At 43.6% G+C, this 22445-nt stretch overlaps 2 protein-coding genes across 2 annotated transcripts in view; both read right to left on the bottom strand.

The window, feature by feature from the left end:
* LOC106812120 (methionine--tRNA ligase, mitochondrial-like) overlaps positions 1–14803 on the bottom strand; it is a 16626-nt gene extending 1823 nt beyond the window's left edge. The window contains exons 1-4 of the mRNA XM_014815902.1: positions 14680–14803; positions 13277–13486; positions 13024–13135; positions 12213–12407 (exon numbers count right to left, since the gene is read on the bottom strand). Of these exons, the coding sequence (XP_014671388.1) occupies positions 12213–12407; positions 13024–13135 (307 nt within the window). The 5' untranslated portion in view covers positions 13277–13486; positions 14680–14803. The remainder of the gene's footprint in view (positions 1–12212; positions 12408–13023; positions 13136–13276; positions 13487–14679) is intronic.
* Positions 14804–17421: 2618 nt separating this feature from the next.
* On the bottom strand, positions 17422–22340 carry LOC106812118 (methionine--tRNA ligase, mitochondrial-like). Its single transcript, XM_014815897.1, has 5 exons — positions 22321–22340; positions 19529–19704; positions 18704–18822; positions 18147–18219; positions 17422–17465 (listed from the first exon to the last, which is right to left on the bottom strand). The coding sequence occupies exons 2-5, from the start codon at positions 19680–19682 to the stop codon at positions 17422–17424; spliced, it is 390 nt and encodes a 129-aa protein (XP_014671383.1). The 5' UTR covers positions 19683–19704; positions 22321–22340.
* Between the last annotated feature and the right edge of the window lie 105 nt (positions 22341–22445).

Here is a 22445-nt window from a genome sequence, read left to right on the forward strand (position 1 = left end):
AGGGGCACTGGGGGGGCCTTACATTTTCGTCATATGGGGGGGCCACCAATATATAACTTTTCTGATTAACTGTCTCTAACGGCATTGTTGTTAATTCAATTTTTTTTTTATCAATGGAATTTTTCAGTGGGGTACCTTGGGGGGGGGCACAGAAAATTTTGTGTGGAACCCCCGTAGCTACGCCCCTGGCGTGAAAGCATTACTCAGGAACAAATTATACAATATTCACTGCGATGTTTTGAACACTGATTGACAAGTAGTGACACTGGTGCGCAAGCACAATACATTCTGATCTAATTCAGATCGCGCGACAAAAAATATATCACACGATCAAGATTTTACTATAGAATAATATAATGACATTACTACTAGGATGGATGGATGGATGATGGCATGGATGGATGGCATGGCATGCATGGATAGGAAGTGGCGGATGGATGGCATGGTGGATGGATGGATGGATGGATGGCCATGGATGGATGGATGGATGGAATGGATGGATGAATGGCATGGCATGAATGGATGTTGGGATGTTGGATGGCTTGGATGAATGGATGGCATGAATGGATGGTTGGATGGTTGGATGATGGATGCGATGGAGTGGTTGGTATGGATGGAGGGATGGTGACCTCGAGATGGATGGATGGATGGATGAATGGATGGATGGTTGGATGGTTGATGAATGAATGGATGGATGGATGATGGATGGATGGATGGATGGATGGGAGGTATGGAGGTATGAAATGGATGGTGGATGGGTACTTGGATGACAACAGATGGATGGATGGTTATGGATGGCTGGCATGCGATGATGTATGTATGGATGATGATGGGATGGTTGGATGGTTGATGGATTGGATGGATGGTTGTATGGATGTGATGGATGCTGGATGATGATGGACGGCATGGATGCGAATTGGATGCTGGATGCTGGATGGATGGATATGGATGATGCGCTGGATGGTGGGATGGATGGATGGTATGGAATGTTGGTATGGCTGGGGATGTATGATGGATGGGATTGGATGCGATGAATGGGATGCTGGATGGATGCATGATTGGGATGATTGGGTGATGGATTGGATGCGATGATGGATGATTGGATGAGGTGATGTATGGTGGATTGGATTTAGCGGTGGATGGCATGATGGATGGTATGAATGGATGGATGAATGGATAGATGGCATGAGCATGCATGGATAGGATGGCCATGAATGAGATGAATGGATGGATGAGGATGGATGGATGATGGAAGATTGTTAGATAAATGGGGACATGAATGGTGTATGAGATGCCCAAAATAGAAGCTGCCCGCACCTGCCCAGATTGACACCTTATCAGTAGCGTCCCTGCCCTGCTGGCCACAATTCTTCAATCATGAGTATTTCAGCGTAGATATGGTGGGCAAGATCTGAAGAGGATTGAGAGCACGGAGCTGTACATCTACTCAGCAGTTCCCACGTGTCGCCCAGCTCTGCATCTTAACATTCTTCACACTTCTTTCATAAGTATCAGTCTGTCACGAAAAATGTCATTGCGCGATAACACCAATCACTCACCGCATATAGTTCGTAGCCATACACCGTCAAATGCAAGTCATTCAGTACGCCACCCATGATGCTAGCCACTATCATGCGCTGCCAAATTCTTGCCAAATTGCATCCATCACATAGATAAGTTTTAAGAATCAAACTACAAAATATCGCACTTATATTGTTGGGAATCATGATTATATTCTCAGCCTTCATCTTAGTAAAAATCTGGTTTATGCAATCATTTTAAACAATGAACATTTGGGATGGATCAAGAGTTCTTCATAATACAAATGTTTTGTTATGAACTCTTGAAAGCCCATCGATAAATTCATGGGGCATCAATTTGAAATTAGGAAAAAGTTTCCTGTCCAGCAGAATCATTTTAGTGCTTTTTTGATGTGCTGAGACAAGACTTAGTAAAACCACAAGGTTCTGATACAATACATTATTCCAGAATTATTAACACACTCAAGTTTTTATGCAGGCATTAGTTACCTTAATGTACAAAAACCAAGCTTTTCGGGGTACCATAACCCCAAAATTAAAAAACAAGTTTCGCGTGCACCATCATCACCAATTATAATGACCAAGATTTCAGTGTGCAATCGCTGATATCAGGATAAGAGGTTTATTACTCACTTACCATCGGAGATGCCGGAAGACACCTATCACGTAGTAGGAAGTAGCCGAAACCCATCATATGGTGTATGTTTCTAATGCTAGCGTGGTGCGATCGACGACTTCGCCTCTACTTTTCTGAACATCTGGAATCAATATCATGACAGTGTAAATAGATGACAACAGGATGACGGACAATCATGGACAGTCAGTTCATTATAATAATAATTATAAAATAAAAATCATGACAGGATATCTCTGATGCATCTTTGTGGAGTTCAGCAGACCAACTCACCTTTGGATGATCGTACAGCAAGTGCGAGTGACAGAGTTATGCGCCGGAGGAATGCCTCACAAACAAGAGCAAGTAACAACGCAGCGCCAGTAGATGGCGTGGAGAGCGTTCAAGACTGTCCTTGCCGATAACCTCGGCAGTCTGGATGGCCATCCTTGTCTGTGTGGAATGGCGTATCCGGCTACGGCAGGTAGTTGTTAAATAGTTGCATGCCACCCAGACGGTTTAATCTGTGATTAATACAATCCTGGTCAAAGACTCCTACATAGTATTAAAACAGCATAGAAGCCAGAACTAAAGACGTAAATAACAGAATCCGACAGACGAGTTCCGATTTGGATAACTCGCGGATCGGCCCTCATACTGATAAGAACAACATTATGGTGTTCAACAAGTAACATGTTCGCACTAATCACAGCTGCATCCTTATATCCCTTGTGTGAATCCACGAATGAGTCGTGATCTGATACAGTCATAATATTCTCAAATGTAAACTAATTACACAATAAATCAGCGCAAATTCTGCAAAAAAAGCCATAGGTCTGGATAGGTCAGGCGTTCTTCCCATACATTTAATGCATGTTGGCTCTGACATACCATCAAAGTTTAGCCAATTTGCAACATTTACATAATGCGCCAACATGGACTAATACACTAATTGCTAATCGATATACCTTAATTTCCAGCTGTGTTTACTTTTTACATGACCAACACAGTTCATGCTGTGTTTTCACAGCATTGATTCGTATAACGTCTCCAAACTGATCGAGTATTACCTGTGTATGAGGGCCACTTAAGAAACGGCATTCAAATTGACTCCAATTTGTATAACCCACTCTTGGGCCCGCCCCATAAAAAACAACATGCCCTTCTATATTCTTACGAGAACCTTAATATGCTTGATAATTTCACACATATAAGCTCATAGTTAAAGGTAAATAGAAACTCTGTATGGATGTTGAGAAGATAATATCTTTCATTTATGACCAATGAATCTGGTACAAACGCCCAAAAAAATCTTTAAACGCGAAAAAAATTCGACAGCACCAGAGACACGCGTAGCTAGATTGCCCATCGCAAAACATCACGCAGCGACGTAGTTACGTAACAACATCATGCCACCTCACTCATCGTATCATGAAACTGATCGATCAAGGATTGATCGAATCGCGTGCTGTGACTTCTGCAACAGCTGGGTTCACATACCAGGGCCGGTAGTCTGTGGGGGGGCAAGGGGCGTAGCTAGGCCTCCTAGATTTTGGAGCAAAATAAAAAAAATTAGCTTAGGCCTATAATCTAAAATGACCCCTAACGTAATGGTTTTTGGTCACTTATCCGTGAATATGCCTCGTCTCAGACCCACCCCTTATCCAACACTATGGACGTCGATCAAGGAGCTGCCGCCCGTCGCTCATCATTCACAGTTTGATTCATGAAATTTCTACCCCTCCCCTAGGATTTTTGCTCAGCCTACAGTCCTGCATACCGTTTGTGAGTTCGTCACCAATGCAGAGAATCCCATTGCACCCGCATCGTTCCTCTCGAACGGACAAGTCTGCAATACATCTTGCATCATTTGGTTCAAGCTATGCCCTGAATTGCTGGTTTTGAATTCACTACCAAGCAGAAAAGTTGGCCAATGGTTAAATGCAACAAGCGATGGGCGATTTATGCAGGCATGCATCATTATGATTATAAGGCACCATTTTTTAATGAGGTTATAGCACTGACCCAAGCAGGAGCCAAAATTTGACTCGTTACATGATTGCCATCTTTGTTCGGCATACACAGTGAAGTGCATTACACCACGCATCCACATCACAGGCATTCACATAACACATACATAATACATTGATACACATGCACACACAGTGCAGTCACAAAAACATACAAATATTAGTCACACGCATCAGTTCATATATATAAATATATAATACAACAAACATTTCCTGTGTTTTTAATGTTATAGTTACGTTTTGAATTACGGGTCAAGTTTGACGTGGGATTTGCTTAACGATCGGCGTATAGAATACAACGTTATCATAACCGATAATAGTATAGCTACGTAATATAGGCTGTAATTAGGAATGACGGAGCTGATATTTCAGACATCGGGCCACAATGAACATCAGACCATGCATGAAGCCTGCAGGAAAGCAGGAAGCCTGCGTGCTTACCTGCATCATCTATATACACGTACGTGTATACGCGCAGTGAATCCGCTTATATATACGTATCTATCTACGTTCGTACGTCGCATGCTGTCTGTACGCGCTATTAGTAGAGGTTCTAAGCACATGGAGTGTTCACTTTTTGGGAGCTTAGAGCCTCTACTAATATTAATGTAGCTAGCTACTGTAATAATTATTAAAAGTATTGTATTCAGCAAACGGTGGCGACAGGATGCGACGCTTGGCACGTCGAACCTTATGCCAGTATTGAATTGACAAGCGGTGACAAACGGTGACCGCGTATTGATGCAACGTTTATAGCGTTTGGGACAACAGCGGGGACAAGCGGTGACAAATGGTGACGGCCACTTGAGCGTTGGAACAATAGCGGTGACAAGCTGGACGGCCAGGTGACGCGACGCGTATCGAAATCAGCAGGTACTGAGAATAGGTGACGCGACGCGCTGTGACGTGGAACGGGCGCGACAGCATCGCTTACTATTTCACGCCAAAAAATCTAATTTCTGCCAAATCAGTTAATCCGGTTTCGCCTGGGCAGTATATAAGCTAGATCATCAAGACGAGGTCACCGTTTGTCACCGCTTGTCAATTCGATACTGGAATAAGGTGCGACGTGCCAAGCGTCGCATCCTGTCGCCACCGTTTGCTGAATACAATAAAAGTATAGCAACCGCTGAATTAGTGGCGGATGCAATAGAGATTACTCGTGCCGGAATCGATGCCATCCGATGTCATTTGTGTGAATGTCAAAAACGTTTGTTTGTCAGAGCGTGACAGTCACTCTCCGATACAGCAGTGTACTGAATACGCCACCTGTATCAGAGGTAGATAATGACATTAATCATTATCTAGCCGCGCCTATATATACTAGTGCTGCGCACACTCGCAAATTAATTTCTACCTGTACAGACCTAGCTTTCCCAGCATCGCTAATGCTACTACGTGGGAGCACGATAGATCCATATATACGGGGAGGGTCTTTTAGCTGCTGTCGACCGATGTAGGCCACCGCAATCCGACGCGATATGCGAGCCTTCAATCACGCTAGCCGGCATGCATCCAGCGATCACGCATCATCCTGCAATTAGGCATTTTTAATCAACGAGCATCAGCAATATTATGAGCTCACGCAGAGACGCAAATGTCGCCGACAGTGGCTAATTGGAACCTTGACCGAAGATGCGCTCTATCATAATTCTGCTGTCGACCGCTAATCGGACTTAATTAACCGATGCGGCGGTACGACTACTGCGCATGGTTAGTTAACCGATTAAACCTATTAACCTACAGTTTAAATTTATACTTAATTGATAAATATGTTCGATTTTGTCGATTTGCTGTGGTTAATTACACGATGCGGTGGGTTTGCTTAATTAGTGCAGTGTTTTCTCGGCTAATTAAACGCCCGAGACGTTTTAACAGTCAACTTTCCTTTTCCTTCGCCCGCCTTTCAGATTTCACTCCATGCCCGGCTTTCTTGCGCCATTCGAATGCAAAACTTCACGGTATTTCTACGTCGTTTTTTCTCTTCACTCTCTCCCATTGGACCTGACCGCTTGACATTGTACCCAATGCAGCTTTTGCATCTGTTCCCGCCATCACATTCACTTTAATTCCATCGGCACTCGTCTCTTGTGCCAGCAGTTACTTAATGATCTGACTTATAAGTTCGCTGTGTAAGGAACCGTTCTCTCGGCAACGGATTACTGTACTTGCCTGCGAGCTTCAAGAGCGCCGAGTAGCCGTGAAAAAAACCTTGGAGGATTCCGATCAATATGCAGTGCGAAGGTAATTCATTATTCGAGCATTACTGGGCTATAATTGGGAGTTGACGTGTGTGTGGGGGAGATACGCGAGGAAAACTCAGAAATCAGCATCTATAGCTTCTGCATGTTGCCTCGTGGCGTTGCGGTATCTCTTCTGTGGTGTGCGTCGTGCGTTGCGCTCGAGCGTGCGTCTCTCTCTCTCTCTGTGAGCGTGCAGGTGCGTGTTCTCTCTATTGGTTTGTTGGTGTGATTGGTGTGGTGTGTGTGTGTGTGTGCGCTGTGTGTGTGTGGGGTGTTGTTGTGTGTGTGCGTGTGGCGGTTGCGTGCGTCTCTGCTCTCTTCTCTCTGTGCCGTGCGTGGCTGCGTGCTGCGTGCTGGTGTGCTGTGTGGTGTATTTTGTTTGTTTGTGTGTGTGTGGGTGTGTGTGTGTGCTGTGTGTGTGTGTGTGTGTGTGTGTGTGTGTGTGTGTGCGTGCGTGCGTGCGCGTGCGTGCGCGTCTCTCTCTCTCCTCTGTGTGAATGTGTGCGTGCGTGCGTGTCTCTGTGTGTGTGGTGTCTGCAGGTGGCTGGTGCGTGCGTGCGTGCGTGCGTGTATACAAGAATTGTCGACAGCGGCTAGATATGGCCCATTAGGAACATCATTGCGTGTGACGTGGCAGATGCAGCACCAGGACAGTGCAGCAGCAGCAGACGGTGCAGCAGCAGCTGAGACGGTGCAGCAGCAGCAGCAGACGGTGCAGCCAGCAGCAGACCGTGAAGCAGCAAGACAGTGCAGCCGCAGCAGACGGTTGCCAGCAGCAGCAACGTGCCGAGCAGCAGCAGCCGAGACGGTGCAGCCAGCAGCAGACGGGCAGCAGCGAGCAGACAGGGTGCAGCGCCAGCAGACGGTGCAAGCAGCAGCGACAGTGCAGCAGCAGCAGACGTGCAGCAGCAGCAGCAGAGCGGTGCAGCAGCAGCAGCGGGCAGCAGCAGCAGCTGCCAGCGCGCAGCGCAGAGCGGTGCAGCACTCAGCAGCAGACAGTGCCAGCCAGCAGCAGCGGCTGCACGCGCAGCAGACCGTGCATCAGCAGCAGGCAGGACGGTGCATGCAGGCGGCAGCAGACGTGTGCCAGCAAGCAGCAGCAGACGGCCGTGCAGCAGCAGCAGACGCGTGCAGCAGCAGCGGACGCGGTGCCAGCAGCTCAGCAGACGGCTGCAGCAGCAGCGCGGCTGCAGCCAGCGAGTCAGCCCAGACGGCCTGCAGCAGCCAGCAGACGGTGCAGCAGCAGCAGAGCGGTGCGGCAGCGCACAGACGCGGTTCGCGAGCGGCAGCAGGCAGACGGTGCCGAGCCAGGCAGCAGACGGTGCAGCACAGCCAGCAGACCGTGCAGCCAGCGAGCGGTGAGCGCAGCAGCAGCAGATGCAGCGCGGAGCAGCAGCCCGCCGGCTCGCGCAGCAGCCAGCCAGACGCGTGCGAGCAGCGATGCGGAGCAGACGGTGCAGCAGCAGCAGAGCGTGCCAGCAGCAGGCAACGGCTGACGAGCGGCCAGCGAGTAGCGGTGCAGCAGCAGCAAGCAAGGAGCGTGCCCACCAGCAGCAGCAGCAGAGCGGTGCAGCAGCAGCAGACGGTGCGAGCAGCGCAGCAGGACGGCTGCAGCCCAGCAGCCACCGGTGCCAGCAGCCAGCAGCAGACGCTGCGGCAGCAGCAGCGCAGCGGCTGCAGCCAGCACGGTTGCAGCCACGCGTACGCTACCACGCACGCGTTAAAAAACACACGTCTATAACCAAGTGATAAACAATCGCGGAATAGCAAACCTCCGCCCACAGCGTAAACAGTCCCCCCCGCCCCAGCTTGCCGAAACGACCCATATAGTGTTGATGAAATTGTCGAAAAGTTCGAAAAAAACGGAAAAGATCCGAGGCATTTTTGTTAGAGGACATTTTTAGAAATGGGCCGGAAGTCTTCCCCACAACAGAAAAAAGAATTTTCTAAAAATTTAAAACAAAATCCGTGGCATGTGCAGAGTTGGATCGGCTGGAGGCGACATGCAAAGATCTAATCGATTGATTGTTGGCTAAGACCACCCGTCCAAAAAAAGTCATTCAAATCGTTATAACTTTTGTAGATATCCTGTGTGACGACAAACAAACCAACAAGACGAACAGGGCCGCCACAGGTAAGCCTGCGGCGTTGGCGGTGAAATAACGACGGTAAACTAAAAACGACGTATAATAATAAGCGTTTCTGGCAGCTGTGCATTAGAGAGACGCCATAAATGTGATTCAGCCGGTACCCACTTCCCTAAGGTGGTTTTTTTTCTGACAGTTTTATGCGCGACGTGACAGTTTCCAACGGGAACTCATGCATTAGAGAGAGCGAGAAATGTGATCAAGCCGGTATTACTTAGTACCCACCTTCTCTAATTTTCGCTTTGCGTATTAAGGTGTTTTTTTTCTTGGACAGATGTTTTTCCCTGCGCGAGCGGGACAGTTCAACGGTGAACTTGTCGAAGGGTGGCTTCCGTGGGGACGGTTGACCGTCGGGGGGGTGCGTTCCGATTATTTTATGGGTCTGTCGGTCTCGTGTTTTGCAATTGTTTTTATTTTACTTTGTACTTGTGTTGTTGTCTGCTACCCACGAGCGAGTTGCCGTGTCTGTGTCAGTTACGATATGAAAGGATAGAAGGGGAAGATAAGGCATATCAAGATATATAGCCAGATAGAAGACCAAGCCAGGATTAGCAGATAGCAGATAAAGGAAATAAAGTCATATAACCAGAAGCACACTCAGAAACATTGGATGTTACTTCCAGAGCCTACGCAGAAACGGAACACACCAGCACGCGCGCATAAGTTAGGCAGTGAGGAATGAATTGTATGGCTTCGTCGAGTGTCATTTTGCAGTTTTTTCCTCATCAAAAATAGATTGAAATATCTGTAAATTCCCAGTATACAGAGAACGAGCTAACAAGTATTCGATAATAAGAAATAGGGCGCCATATCTCATGTCTAACTATCTCTCTGTAGCTATATTGATTCTATCAGGAAGTAAGGTATAAAATTCTATAGAGATTAATGGATAAAATCCTATTAGGAAGTCGCCAAAAGAAAACTGTCCTATAGACGTGAATTGACAAAATGTATTCTTATAATCGTGAACTTATATAGAGAACAAGGCGACAAATATCCTATGGACTGGAGCGAAGTGCCAGAAGAAAATTCTAATAGAGAGTGAACCGAGAATATTCTATAGAGATGGATGGGGTCGAGCTACAATCTATAGTAAGAGTTAAAGGAACAAATTCGATATAAGCCTAATGCAGGCCAGCTCTCTTGGTTCAGTCTATCTTATATTATATTATCTAATCATCTAATGATTGCTGTTTGGGTTATGTATAATGTCTCTCTCTCGCCGCGCCTCGTCTCCCACGATCCAAATATGCGTCACAGATAAAACGGGGAACTATAATCGGTCTGTAGCTCCCTTCATATAATAGCTTGCGACGACACCACACTTAACGTCAGACAGAGAATCGTAAACAGCAGACATGCAAGTCGAACTATAAAATTCAAGATACAACAAACTGTAACAAGGTACTCTGGGTATATGTCGGTTCCATGCAAATCAACAGTTTTTGTTCAACGAAAACGTATTACATTCTTACAATTATACAAGTACATCATCGGCGAATAACCAAACGGCAACGGTGAGCGTCCTGATGTTGAGCGTGTGTGCCGATCATGCTCTGTTGGAACACACACGACTATCATAAGTTCACACTGCAGGCTAGCCACGAGTAGTAGTTAAGAAAGTCCCCATTTTCTCTGAGAATACTGCCCAATCACTTTAGTCACGAATCTTCTGGAAACAAAACGCTTCTGTCGCCACCTAGTGGCGATTCTCATAGGGCCGCAGTTGCATACCTTATCACCCCAATGGACAATTTTAAATACTTGGCCGTCCTCTCGCTAGGTGTCACCCAATCGAGTGAGCCCTCATAGCATAAGGATGGCATGACAGGCTGAAGTAATAGACCCGCTGACTCGCAGGCCTCTAGCGCGATGCCTGAAGCACAGTCCTGTACGCGGCTGGCGCCTGCTTCTCCCGCGACGGTTTTTTCAGCCGGTCCATGGGCGCCTGATTTGGATGAAGGCCGTTCGGGGTGTCCCTTAGAAATGACAGTGATGCCGTCGAGTGCGCCGCCGGGCGTACGAATGTTGCGTTCGTCGACGGGGGAGTCACGCTAGTGTTCGGCACCCCCACTGTGCCAGGCAACACAGATGGGCTACGATTCACCGCTCGCCAGCACGTTCTTCACGCGGCCAATGCGATTTCTCGTACGCCTAACATTGGCGTTAGCTGCGTTTTTTGCAGCGCGTGGGGGGCCTGGGGGGCCTTTACATTTTCGTGGGGGCGGCACAATATATTAAACTTTTCTCTTTGTAATGTATATCCTGTTCTAACGGCCATTGTTGGTTAATCTCAATTTTTTTTTTATCACACATGCGGAATTTTCCAGTGGCGTTACCTGGGGGGGGGGCACCCACGAAAATCTTGTGTGGAACCCCCGTAGCTACGCCCCTTGGCTGCTTAAAGCCATATCAGAAACAACATACTCCCAGTATTTTCACTGCGATGTTGTTCGTGGACAGTGATAGAAGTAGTGACTCACCCTTGGTGGCCCAAGCACAATTACATGTTCTTGATCTTAATTCAGATCGCGCGCGAGCAAAACCTACTCGATCACCACGATCAAGATGGACTGCTAGAATAATCCATAGATGACATTTACTACTAGGATGGTATGGATGGATGGCCCATGGCATCGGATGCGGATGGATGTATGGATGGATGGATGGATGGCGCTTTTCATGGGCGATGAGAATTGCGCGCGTGATGGTGGATGGCATGGATTGGATGATGCGGAATTGGGATGGCGCACTGGCAATTGATGGTGAATGGCATGGTATGAATGAGATGGTTGTGTGATGGTTGGATGGCTTGGGCCGCTGAATGGATGATGAGATGGCCGATGGTTGGATGGGTTGGCATGAACTGAGGATGGATGGCCATGGTTGGATGGATGGATGGGCATGCGATGGCATGGATGGCGATGGATGGCTATGACGACTGGATGGATGGTTGCTATGGTCTTGGCATGCAATGAATGGATGGATGGATGGATGGATGGATGGATGGCATGGATGGATGGCTATGGATGGCATGAGATGGCATGTGGGATGGTTTTGGATGAATTTGGGATGGATGGATGGCCATGGATGGCTGGATGGATGGATGTATTGTATTGGGATGGAATGGATGCGATGGTTGGATGGTTGGATGGTATGGATGGATGCGTTGGATGGATGAGGAGGCCTGGATGGCATGGATGGACGGATGGATGGTGGATGGCTGGATGCTGGATGGGGGTGAAGTGTGATGTGATGGTCTGGATGGATGGATGATTGGCATGATGGATGGCGGTAGCGGCATGGATGGCTGGGACTGGAATGGTATGGTGGATGATGGATGAATGGATGGCTGTGATCGGATGGAAATGATGGATGGGATGCGATGGATGGATGGGGATGGCATGGATGCGATGAATGGATGGCATGGGTGGATGGATAGCTGGATGAATGGATGCGCATGGATGAATGGATGGATGAATGGATAGATGGTCGATGAAATGATGGATTAGATGGAAGTACATGACATGAATGCGATGGATGAAAGATGATGGCCAGATGGAGTAGATTGTTAGGATAATGGTGTGCAATGACATGGGTTTATGGGCATGCAAAATAGGAACTGCCGAGCTGCGCACCTGCCAGATTTGACACCTTATCCAGTAGGTCCCTGCCCTGCTGGCCACATTCTTCAATCATGAGTATTTCAGCGTTGATAGGTGGGAAGATCTGAGCAGGATTGAGAGCAGGAGCTGTACATCTACTGAGCAGGTTCCCCAACGTGTCGCCCAGCTCTGCATTTAACATCTTCACCACTTTTTCATCGCTATAGTCTGTCACGAAAAATGTCATTAGCGTAACACAATCACCATCGCATATAATTCCATAGCACATATAGGTCGAATGCAAGTGGCATCAGTACGCACACCCATTGATGCTGCATTATCATGGCTGCAAATTCTTGCTCAAATTGCATCATCACATAGATAAGTTTAAAGAATCAACTACAAAATATGCTCTTATATTGTTGGAAATTATGATTATATTCTCAGCTCATCTTAGTAAAAGTCTGGTTTATGCAATCATTTTAAACCAATGAACATTTGGATGCCATCAAGAGTCCATAATACAAAATGTTCTAAACCCATCGAATAATTCATGGGGCATCAATGAAATTAGGAAAAAGTTCCTGTTCCAGCAAATCATTTTATGCTTTTTTGTCTGAACAAGAGTTATAAAACCCAAGGTTCTGATACAGTACTTATTCCAGAATTATAACACACCAAGTTTTGATGCAGCATTATTACCTTAATTACAAAAACCAAGGTTTCGGTGTACTATTAAAACCCAAATTAAAAAACCAAGGTTTCGGTGCACCATTATCACCAAAATTATGACCAAGATTTCAGTGTGCAATCGCTGATTAATCGGGATGAAGTTAATACTCACTACCATCGGAATGCGGAACACCTTCACGTAGCAGGAAGTAGCGAAACCCATCTATGGTGTATGTTTCTAATGCTGCGTGTGGGTCGACGACATTCCCTCTACTTTTTGACATCTAGAATCAATATCATGACAGTGTAATAGATGACAACAGATGACGGAAATCATGACAGTCATAATTATTATAATAATTATAATAATAAAAATCGTGACAGGATATCTCTGACGCATCTTTGTGAGTTCAGCAACCACTCACCTTTTGATGATCGTACAGCCAGTGTGAGTGGCAGAGTATGCGCCGGGGAAGTTCCAAACCAAGAGCAAGTAACAACGCCGGCCAGTAGATGGCGTGGAACTTCAAGATGTCCTTGCCGATAACCTGGCAGTCTGGTGGCCATCTTGTCTGTGTGGGTGGGTATCCGGCTACGGTCAGGTAGTTTAATAATGCATCCACCCAAACGTAGATCTGTGATCAATACATCCTGGTCAAAGACTCTAATATGTATTACAACACGTAGAGCCAGAACTAAAGCGTAAATAACAGAATCCGACGGACGAGTTGCCATTTGGATAACTCGGGATCGCTCTATGTAAACACATTAGGTTTCCACAAGTAACAGTTCACCTAATCACAGTGCATCCTATATCCCTGTGTGAATCACGAATGGGTGATACAGTCATAATTATTCTCAAATGTGAATTAAATTACACAATAAATCAGAGAAATTTCTGCAAAAAAGCCATAGGTCTGTAGGTCAGGGTTCTACCCATACATTTAATGCTTGTTGGCTCTGATATACCATCAAAGTTTAAGCCAATTTGCAACATTTCAGAAATGCTCCAACATGACTAATACACTAATTGCCTAATCGATATACCTTAATTTCCAGCTGTGTTTACTTTTGACAATACCAACACAGTCATGCTGTGTTTTCACAGCTTGAAGTATACGTCTCCGAACTGATTGAGTTAACCTGTGTATTAAGGCCACTTAAGAAACGCATAATTTGTAAAACCCACTCTTGGGCCCGCCCCCATCCATCCACAAACGACATGCCTTCTATAATTCTTACGATAACCCTAATATGTTGTATATTTCACACATATAGCTCATAGTTAAGTAAATAGAAACTTGTATGGATGTTGAGAAGATATATCTTTCATTTATGACAATGAATCTGTACAAACGCGAAAAATACTTTAAACGCGGAAAAATTCGAGCACTGCAGAGACACCGTAGCTAGATCTGCATCCGCAAAACATCACGCAGCGACGTAGTTACGTAACAACATCATGCCCACCTCACGCGTCGTATGATGAAACTGATCGATCAAGGATTGATCAATCGCGTGTGTGACATTCTGAACAGCATGGATTCACATACCAGGGTCGTAGTCTGTGGGGGGGGGCAAGGAGGGTAGCTGCCCCCCTAGATTTTGGAGCAAAATTTAGCTTAGACTAATTAATCGTAAATACCCGGTAACGGTAATGCGTTATTGCGTACATATATCGTGAAAGCCTCGTCTCAGACCCACCCCTACCACACTAATGAGGACGTCGATCAAGAGCTGCGCCGCGCCTTCATTGCATTACAGTGGGAGTCATGAATTTTACCCCCCTCCCCATAGGAAATTTGCCCAGCCTACAGTTCCTGCATACCGTTTGTGAGTCGTCACCAGGCACGGGAATTCCCCATTGCAGCCGATCGCTTCCTCTCGATACGGACAAGTCCTGCAAACCCTCTCTGATCAATTGTTCAACTATGGCTCTGAATGCTGGGTTGAATCACTACCAAGAGAGAAAATGCAATGTAAATGCAAGTAAGCAATGGCCGATTATGCAGCATGCATCATTTATGATTTTATTAAGGCAATCATTTAATGATTTTATAGTCACTGGACCAGATGCAAGCAAAATTTGACTCGTTACATTGCTTTCCATCTTTGTTGCATACACAGTGAAGTCATACACACACATGCACACACAGAAAAGAACAGCTGCATATCACAATAAACACATTACATAAATACATTCATACACATAAGCACACACAGTGCAGTCACATAAACACATACATAATATAGTCACACGCCATCCACACACGTGCAGGCACAATAGAACACAATAGATAAGAATAATAGTCACACACAATGCCACACACAGTGCGAGTTCATATAGACACATAGATAATATAGTCACACACATGCCACACAGTGCATCACATTAGACAATACATAATTTATAGTCACCACATAGCACACACAGTTGTACAGTCACATAGACACATTACATAAATACTTCACATATTGCCACACAACAGTGCAGTCACAATAAACATACATAATTAATTCATACATATGAACACACAGGGCAGTCACATAAACACATACATAATACTTACATACATATCACACACAGTGCGTCACATAACACAATACATCAAATACATTCATACATATGGCACACACCAGTTGCAGTCACATAAACACATAACATAAATACATTCACACATATGCACACACAGTGCAGATCACATAAACACAATACCATACTACATTCATACATAATGCACACATAGTGCATTCAACATAAGACACAATACATAATACGATTCACACATAATGCACACACCAGTGCAGTCACAATAGACACATACATAATACGGTCACACGCATGCACCATAGTGCATTCACATAGACACAATTACAAATACAATTCACACATAATGCACACACCAGTAGCAGTCACAATAGACACATACATATATGGATCACATCGCATGCACACATAGTGCATTAGCATAGACACAATACATAATACATTCAACTATGCCACACAACAGTGCAGTCACAATAGCACACATACATAATAATGCGTCACACGCATCGCAGCACATAGTGCAGTCACATTAAACAACATACATATTATCAGAGTAAATAATAGACTAAATAGAGATCCGTCTAATTATTCACTCCTGATAATATAGGTACACACGCTGCACAGAAATGCATTCATACACATGCACGCAGTAGATATAGTTACGTACGCGATCATGCGTCAGCCATCGAAGCAAGGTCGATTCTCAAATGCAGAGAGCCGCGACAATTAATAGTTTATATCTCGCAGATACATTCGAACTTCGTTGGGCCGCGCGACATCAACGACACACTGCCGCAGCAAATAGGCATAGGCGCTTCACACACACACAAAAAACCACGACGTTCACAGACAAGAATTGACGATCGGCCAATAGTTAAATATGCACGCACACGCGTCTATACATGGTGCAATGGTGTCAATCGAATATCAAGTGGTTGGAGGATGCCCAATAGGATGTATACTTGGTCATATGTTGACATTGCCTATCGCAATGTTCAATATTTCTGGCTAAGGACAAACCAGAAGACCCTAGTCTAAAAACAAATAGTCGTTGCAATCGTCCTAGCCGCATAACCAGTTATCAATGAATAATAATGTAAACTAATTATTATGCAGATATATAGAACGGATCATCTGACAATTGCTCCCTGCGATTGCGAATTAAATTATACCTGAAACCCATACCCACTTTGCTTCTGGATTCAAAATAGAATATTATAAATTTTTTTGAGGCCCCAAATTATCCAATCAGATTAGTAATAAAAAACGTGCCCTGTCAACATCACAGAATGTGAAACGCTAAACGATACATAATAGTCACTTTTTATGCGCAGTGCATAAGGGTGCTGCCATAAAATATCTAAGTACTCAGCTACACTATGACGACCCACACTTGCAGCGACCTTCAGATACGATAACTCCAAAAAAACAACTCGCGACATTACAATGGCCCTGCGAAAAATCTGACAGCATTCATTTTATTTCAGAGCGTTAATTAAACCCTAATGATGACATCAGTATCAAAAACTAGTATTTGATAACGTTGTGGGCAGCTATGCTGACTCACTTTGATATGGTACGTCCTAGCCATCAATCACGATTTCATTCAATGCGAGATCTGCGCAACAAGCTCGTCGTCAAGCCACACAGCTACAGCCGTTGTACGTTCCCTTTGTAAGATGTGACCTTCAATTGCTCCAGCTCAGACCTGAATTCCAGCACATAATCAAAGCTCCATTGAAGATAATCGCCATTACACGAAGAGGTGCGTAGTGAGAAACCAACAACTGATATGTTTTAATCTGCTGTGTAAACCGGTCGATTGACGTATGGAAATGCGACACACTGATTATTATGTGCACTTGGGTTATAGCATCTGAAATATAGATTATCTAAAAAGAAGTTGGAAAAATTCATTGGAAAGGCATATTTTTGTGAGCCAAAAATAGAAACAGGTTTTACAACAACACGCACCCAATAATCTTGCAAACGACTGCCTTATGTCTGCCCCTTGCTGTCGTCCTATGTAAGCGTCAATGTCTCAACAACCAGTTTTCTGAAAAGATTCCTATGATAAACAAATAAGGTACTGACAATTCATAGCTGGTCAGCTAACATGACCTGTTATGTCAACATTAGGGTTTCACATATCTTGTGAGATAAATCACTGCCTATACTAAATGAATAAAAATCCAATATTAGTATAAATAAATAGTAGATTATATATATATATTGAGAGAGAAAGCGGAGAGAGAAGAGAGAGAGAGATGAAGAGAGAGAGAGCAGAGATTAAAGAGAAGAGATAAAGAGGCAAAGAGAGTAGGACAGGAGAGGCGAAAAGAAGGAGAGAGAGGAGGAGAAAGATAAGGCGAGAAGTGAGAGAGAGAGAAGCGAGAAGAAGACGAGAGAGAGAGAGCGCAGAAGAGAAAGGGGAGAGTAGAGAGACAGGAAGAGAGAGTAAAGAGAGGACAGGCAAGGAAAACAGCATGGATGGAAGAAAGATGGAAGGAGGGTGCAGAAAGATGGGAGAGAGAGAGGGCCGAAGCCATGATTCAATGATATTACAATCAATATATATAGAAATGTTGTTCTGCAGTAATGTAATGTAATATATATATATATCAAAAGTTGCAAAAAGAAAAATTGCAATACAATTCACTCTGTACACATGGTATAGAAAGTGATAGCAGGATATGGCTACCTAACTTATTAGAAGCAAAGCTTCTTCCTTTACAAACAAATACTTACTCGAAACTTATCTGAAACTTGTGAACAATAATCCAGAGGATCCATTTGTGCCATCGCTGCAGCTTGCTGAACCTGTTTAAAGCATTGGAAATATTTTACAGGGGTAGAAATTAACTTTTGAACACGCGAGTCCAACGGACTCCCTACCCTCAAAAAGAGGGAGTACGCAGCAAAATGAGGGAGTCCGCAGTCTAAGGTTCAAAATTAAAGATATTAACAAGAACGCATGTGCTTATTTTTAAGATTCATGCAGTTGCACGTCTGCCAAATTTTCTTTGGATATTAGCTGAAAAAATACAGTAATTCCGCGAGGCCGTGCTCCGGAACGAACTAGTTAGTATGGCAGAATTTTCAGGGAGTCACACGGACTCCTGCGTATGTCAAATCAGGGAGTCCGACAGTAAATCAGGGAGTATTTGATTCCGGACTCCCGTTAATTTCGTACCCTGTTTTATAGATCTAAATGAAAACTACAGAATACAATAAGTGCAGATCACAACTGAAGACAATAACCAATATTTGTAAAGCAAATGTTAGAGATGACAATTTCACAAACCTTGAGACCATGCTCATCAGTTCCAGTGGCAAAGATGGTTGCTGGACATCCGAGGAACAACTGCCATCTGTGGGCTGCATCTGCTATCAATGCAGTGTATAGATGCCCAATATGAGGCGCTAAAATGTGAAACCATATGTAAACATGTAGCAATGACAACAATATGTACCAAGAGCATGTTCGACATGTATGTGGTTATTATTTTCATTTCATAACATTAGTAAGTTTCCTAATCTTCAGTTATTCGTTCTTAATCCTATCTTGTGAAATGTGAAAATGTGAAACGAGATGTACACATTTAGTAATAACAACAATAACGTGTACCAAGAGCATGTTCGACATGTAAGAGGTTATTATTTTAATTTCATAACATTGGTAAATTTCCTCATCTTCAATCTTTAATGATATAGTCCCAATAGATACTTGTATCACCTATATATACTAGGAGGGTGCATCAACAAAATTTGTGTGTCGTTGCCTCTGTGGGGGACAACGATGTAATAAAAAATAAAAGTGCAAAACAGACAAGAAAGAAGCTGAAAACATGTGAACAAGTGAGCACAAAAGTGATGAACAAACATTCATAAGTTAAAATTGTTCATTGGGCACTCCAGTTAGAGATTACTCTGAGATAAAAAGCACTTTCATACATGACATTGTAGCATTGAATTTCCAATGGTGGTATTTGGAGTTATTACCAGCCGACACTCTTGCAATAGAACAACTACCACTTGCAATTGGTGTGACCATGTTAGTTTTTGCTGGGACTGTATGGAAATAACTGGATAAATTTGCATGCATTTAGAGATTTGCTGCATTTATTACCTGCATTCACATAAAATATTGGGGTCGTAATGAAAAAAGAATCTGTCGGTTTCGCAAGCAAAGCTTCTTGGTTTGTCAGTTGTCTGCATATGTACTTGCTCCGCAATGACCTACTGAGTCGGCGAAGGATGATCGAAGAAGTCGAGAACTTCATTATTTCTTTCCAATCACCAATACTATTATAAGTAACAGAAAATTTAATCAATTTAAATAAAATGCAGATGACAAATAAAGCTAGACTATCTAGCTGCTATTGTGTGAAATATATTTATAAGATATTTTCAAGAATTTTAAAATCCAGTACTTCAACTACATCCATTGAATATAAAGTTGCAGCGTGCCATGATCGATCATACATGACAACAGATACCTGAAAATATAAGTATAATGTTTCCAGTAAATAATACATGCCCTTAATCATGCACACAACCTACCTAATAAACTACGCCATTTGTTCTGGCGAAATTAACTTCCTGCAAACGTGGCAGCGCTTTAATGCACGGCATTGGCCAGAAAAAACGATTGCCGAAATGTCTCTTCAATTTGTGCATAGGTGTGAAATTACTGCGTGAAAAATATTAAGTTAGTACCTGACAGGTCGCTACGACTGTTTCACATTGCAGAAGCCTGACACCCTTTGATACAAAAACCCATGTAGCTTAAAAACAAACTCTGAATTTCGTGAAAAAATAATCGAATTACCACATTTGACCCGACTTGTTGCATGTTGCAAGTGTATTCTGACTCATAGCAGACACCCTAACTGGTATTTACTTTAGCATTCATGTTATCAGGAGTAAGATATTATCTACTTATCCTATCCTACCTTATCCTATCCTATCCTTACCTATCCTATATTATCTTACTCCTGATGTTATATTTAGATAATTTGGAAATTGGGGATTCCCATACTTGCATTACTGCACGCAGGCATAAATTACAAAAAACAGAGAAAATTCAAACATATGGCCGACTTGTTCGAATTTCTCCCTTCGAAATCCCAAAAATGCTTGCTAACACATAAATAATATACATGTGGTTAAGAATAGCACGTTAATAATTAAAAATAATTTATTTTGCAAATTACAGATAGAGGGAATACAAATGATACGAAATGACAAAAGTGCAATTATATTTATACCCAACTAATATTCAAGCAAACAATTTTTATTTTAGGACAAATTCGTCCATATTATAACTAAAACTAAGAGTTCACAGTTGTTTATAAGATATTGCAATCCTTCTCCTTTTCAATTAATATAATAAATAAGAAACACCCTCTGTCTGTTCCGTCTTCCCTTTCCCCCGTTCTCCCTTCCGTCCCCCTTTTCCCTTGTTCCGTCTTCCCTTTCCCCCGTTCTCCCTTCCGTCCCCCTTTTCCCTTGTTCCGTCTTCCCTTTCCCCCGTTCCCTTGGACGTTGAAGACTATTATTTACGAGGTTACGATGTCTGTAGCCAGTAGCCGAAATGTTGCATTGCGCAACTGTCAGTAGATCTAGATGCGCTTGTAGTGGCGCCACCATCATTGTAACCCACGGTATACTGTCACCGTATAGTGGCTAGTATATTGTATAGGACATTTTTTTTAAATATCTCTAATAATTATTGAACAATGAAATCTTTTATGTAGCGTAATTTAAAGGCAATGGATATTTAACCATATACGGCAGAGTATCCACTTCCGCTATTTTACCGTACACCACATTTGATTGGCTAGTATATTTATGACGTCATCAACATTACGTTCGAATCCCATAACTGGCAGTATATGGTACAGCAGTCTCACAAAGCGCACAAGGGCTAAGCTGCAAGTGTGTCAAAATAAAGCCATTAGATGTGTTCTCAACCTAGGTACTAGAGCACACATAGGTGCTAGAGAGTTAAAGGCTGTAAATTGGGTACCTGTAGAGTTCAGGGTAATGCAACTGAAGGTCAATAGGGTTTTTAAAATATTACATATCTCGGCCCACAGTATGTGATTGAAGGTTTCATGTTAACGTCAGAAGTCCATAGTTTCAATACAAGGGGAAGGTGAGATGTCTATTTTTAAACTGAGGGTAGGAAGCGGTGGGAAAAACTCTTTTACTTATACTGCAATTGAAGCTTGGAACTCTCTACCACAGCAAGTTAGAACAAATTCTGTTTATTCTAGTTCTAAGTATAGTGTTAAGAAATGTCAGATGGAAAAGGTAGAAACATTAGAGGCATGCAGAGGAGTATGATTTTCGCTAAAAGAATTCGGTTGAAATTCTTATTTTAGACAATTATTTTTACTCGCCAACATGGGCGAGTCCGCTTTAGCTTATGGACGTGGATATTCGTCCGAGCATCGGACACCTGTTCGTATGCGCTATTCGTCCGAGCAATTGTTGCGCATGAGCTGTTCATGTTGTATTACATAAATGTAATATAATGCTAGTCTAGGGAGGCGCCTACTCCCTATAACCACGACTACTCTCTAACCCTAACCCTAATCCTAACCGCAGCCCTAACCCTAACACTAACTATACACCGACTCGGTTCTCTTATTATACGCTCGGTTTCGTATATATACGCGAGTGATAGTACCAATCACTATCTATGGTGTATAACCACATACGCAACGCATGTATGCAGGGGCGTCACAGTCGTGGGGCTGCCGTAGCAAAACGCTACAGGCCCCCAGCCTAAAACTAAAAGGCATAAAATAATCAAAAATCTAAAGCCTAGTACTAGTAGTAAAGGGTAAATCGCATTTTAGAGCGTCACTTATTCACTGCGTAATTTAAACCTATTTTAACTGAAAATATAACCTGGGGTCACTTGTTCCGGATCATGAAGATTGAAGATTGAAGATTGAAGATTAAAGATTGAAGATTGAAGATTGAAGATTAAAGATTGAAGATTGAAGATTGAAAACAGTTTATTTGTGCATAAG

This window comes from Priapulus caudatus, unplaced genomic scaffold (genome assembly GCF_000485595.1).
Source record: "Priapulus caudatus unplaced genomic scaffold, Priapulus_caudatus-5.0.1 Scaffold609, whole genome shotgun sequence".
In the NCBI taxonomy this organism is placed as follows: Eukaryota; Metazoa; Priapulida; class Priapulimorpha; order Priapulimorphida; family Priapulidae; genus Priapulus; species Priapulus caudatus.

Coding starts and splice junctions, on each gene's coding strand:
- LOC106812118 (XM_014815897.1), bottom strand. CDS start 19,682: ATGAAGTTCTCGACTTCTTCGATCATCCTTCGCCGACTCAGTAGGTCA. Junction 18,823..19,528: donor AATATTTTATGTGAATGCAG/GTAATAAATGCA, acceptor TTCACATTTTAG/CGCCTCATATTGGGCATCTA. Junction 18,220..18,703: donor CTGATGAGCATGGTCTCAAG/GTTTGTGAAATT, acceptor TGCTTTAAACAG/GTTCAGCAAGCTGCAGCGAT.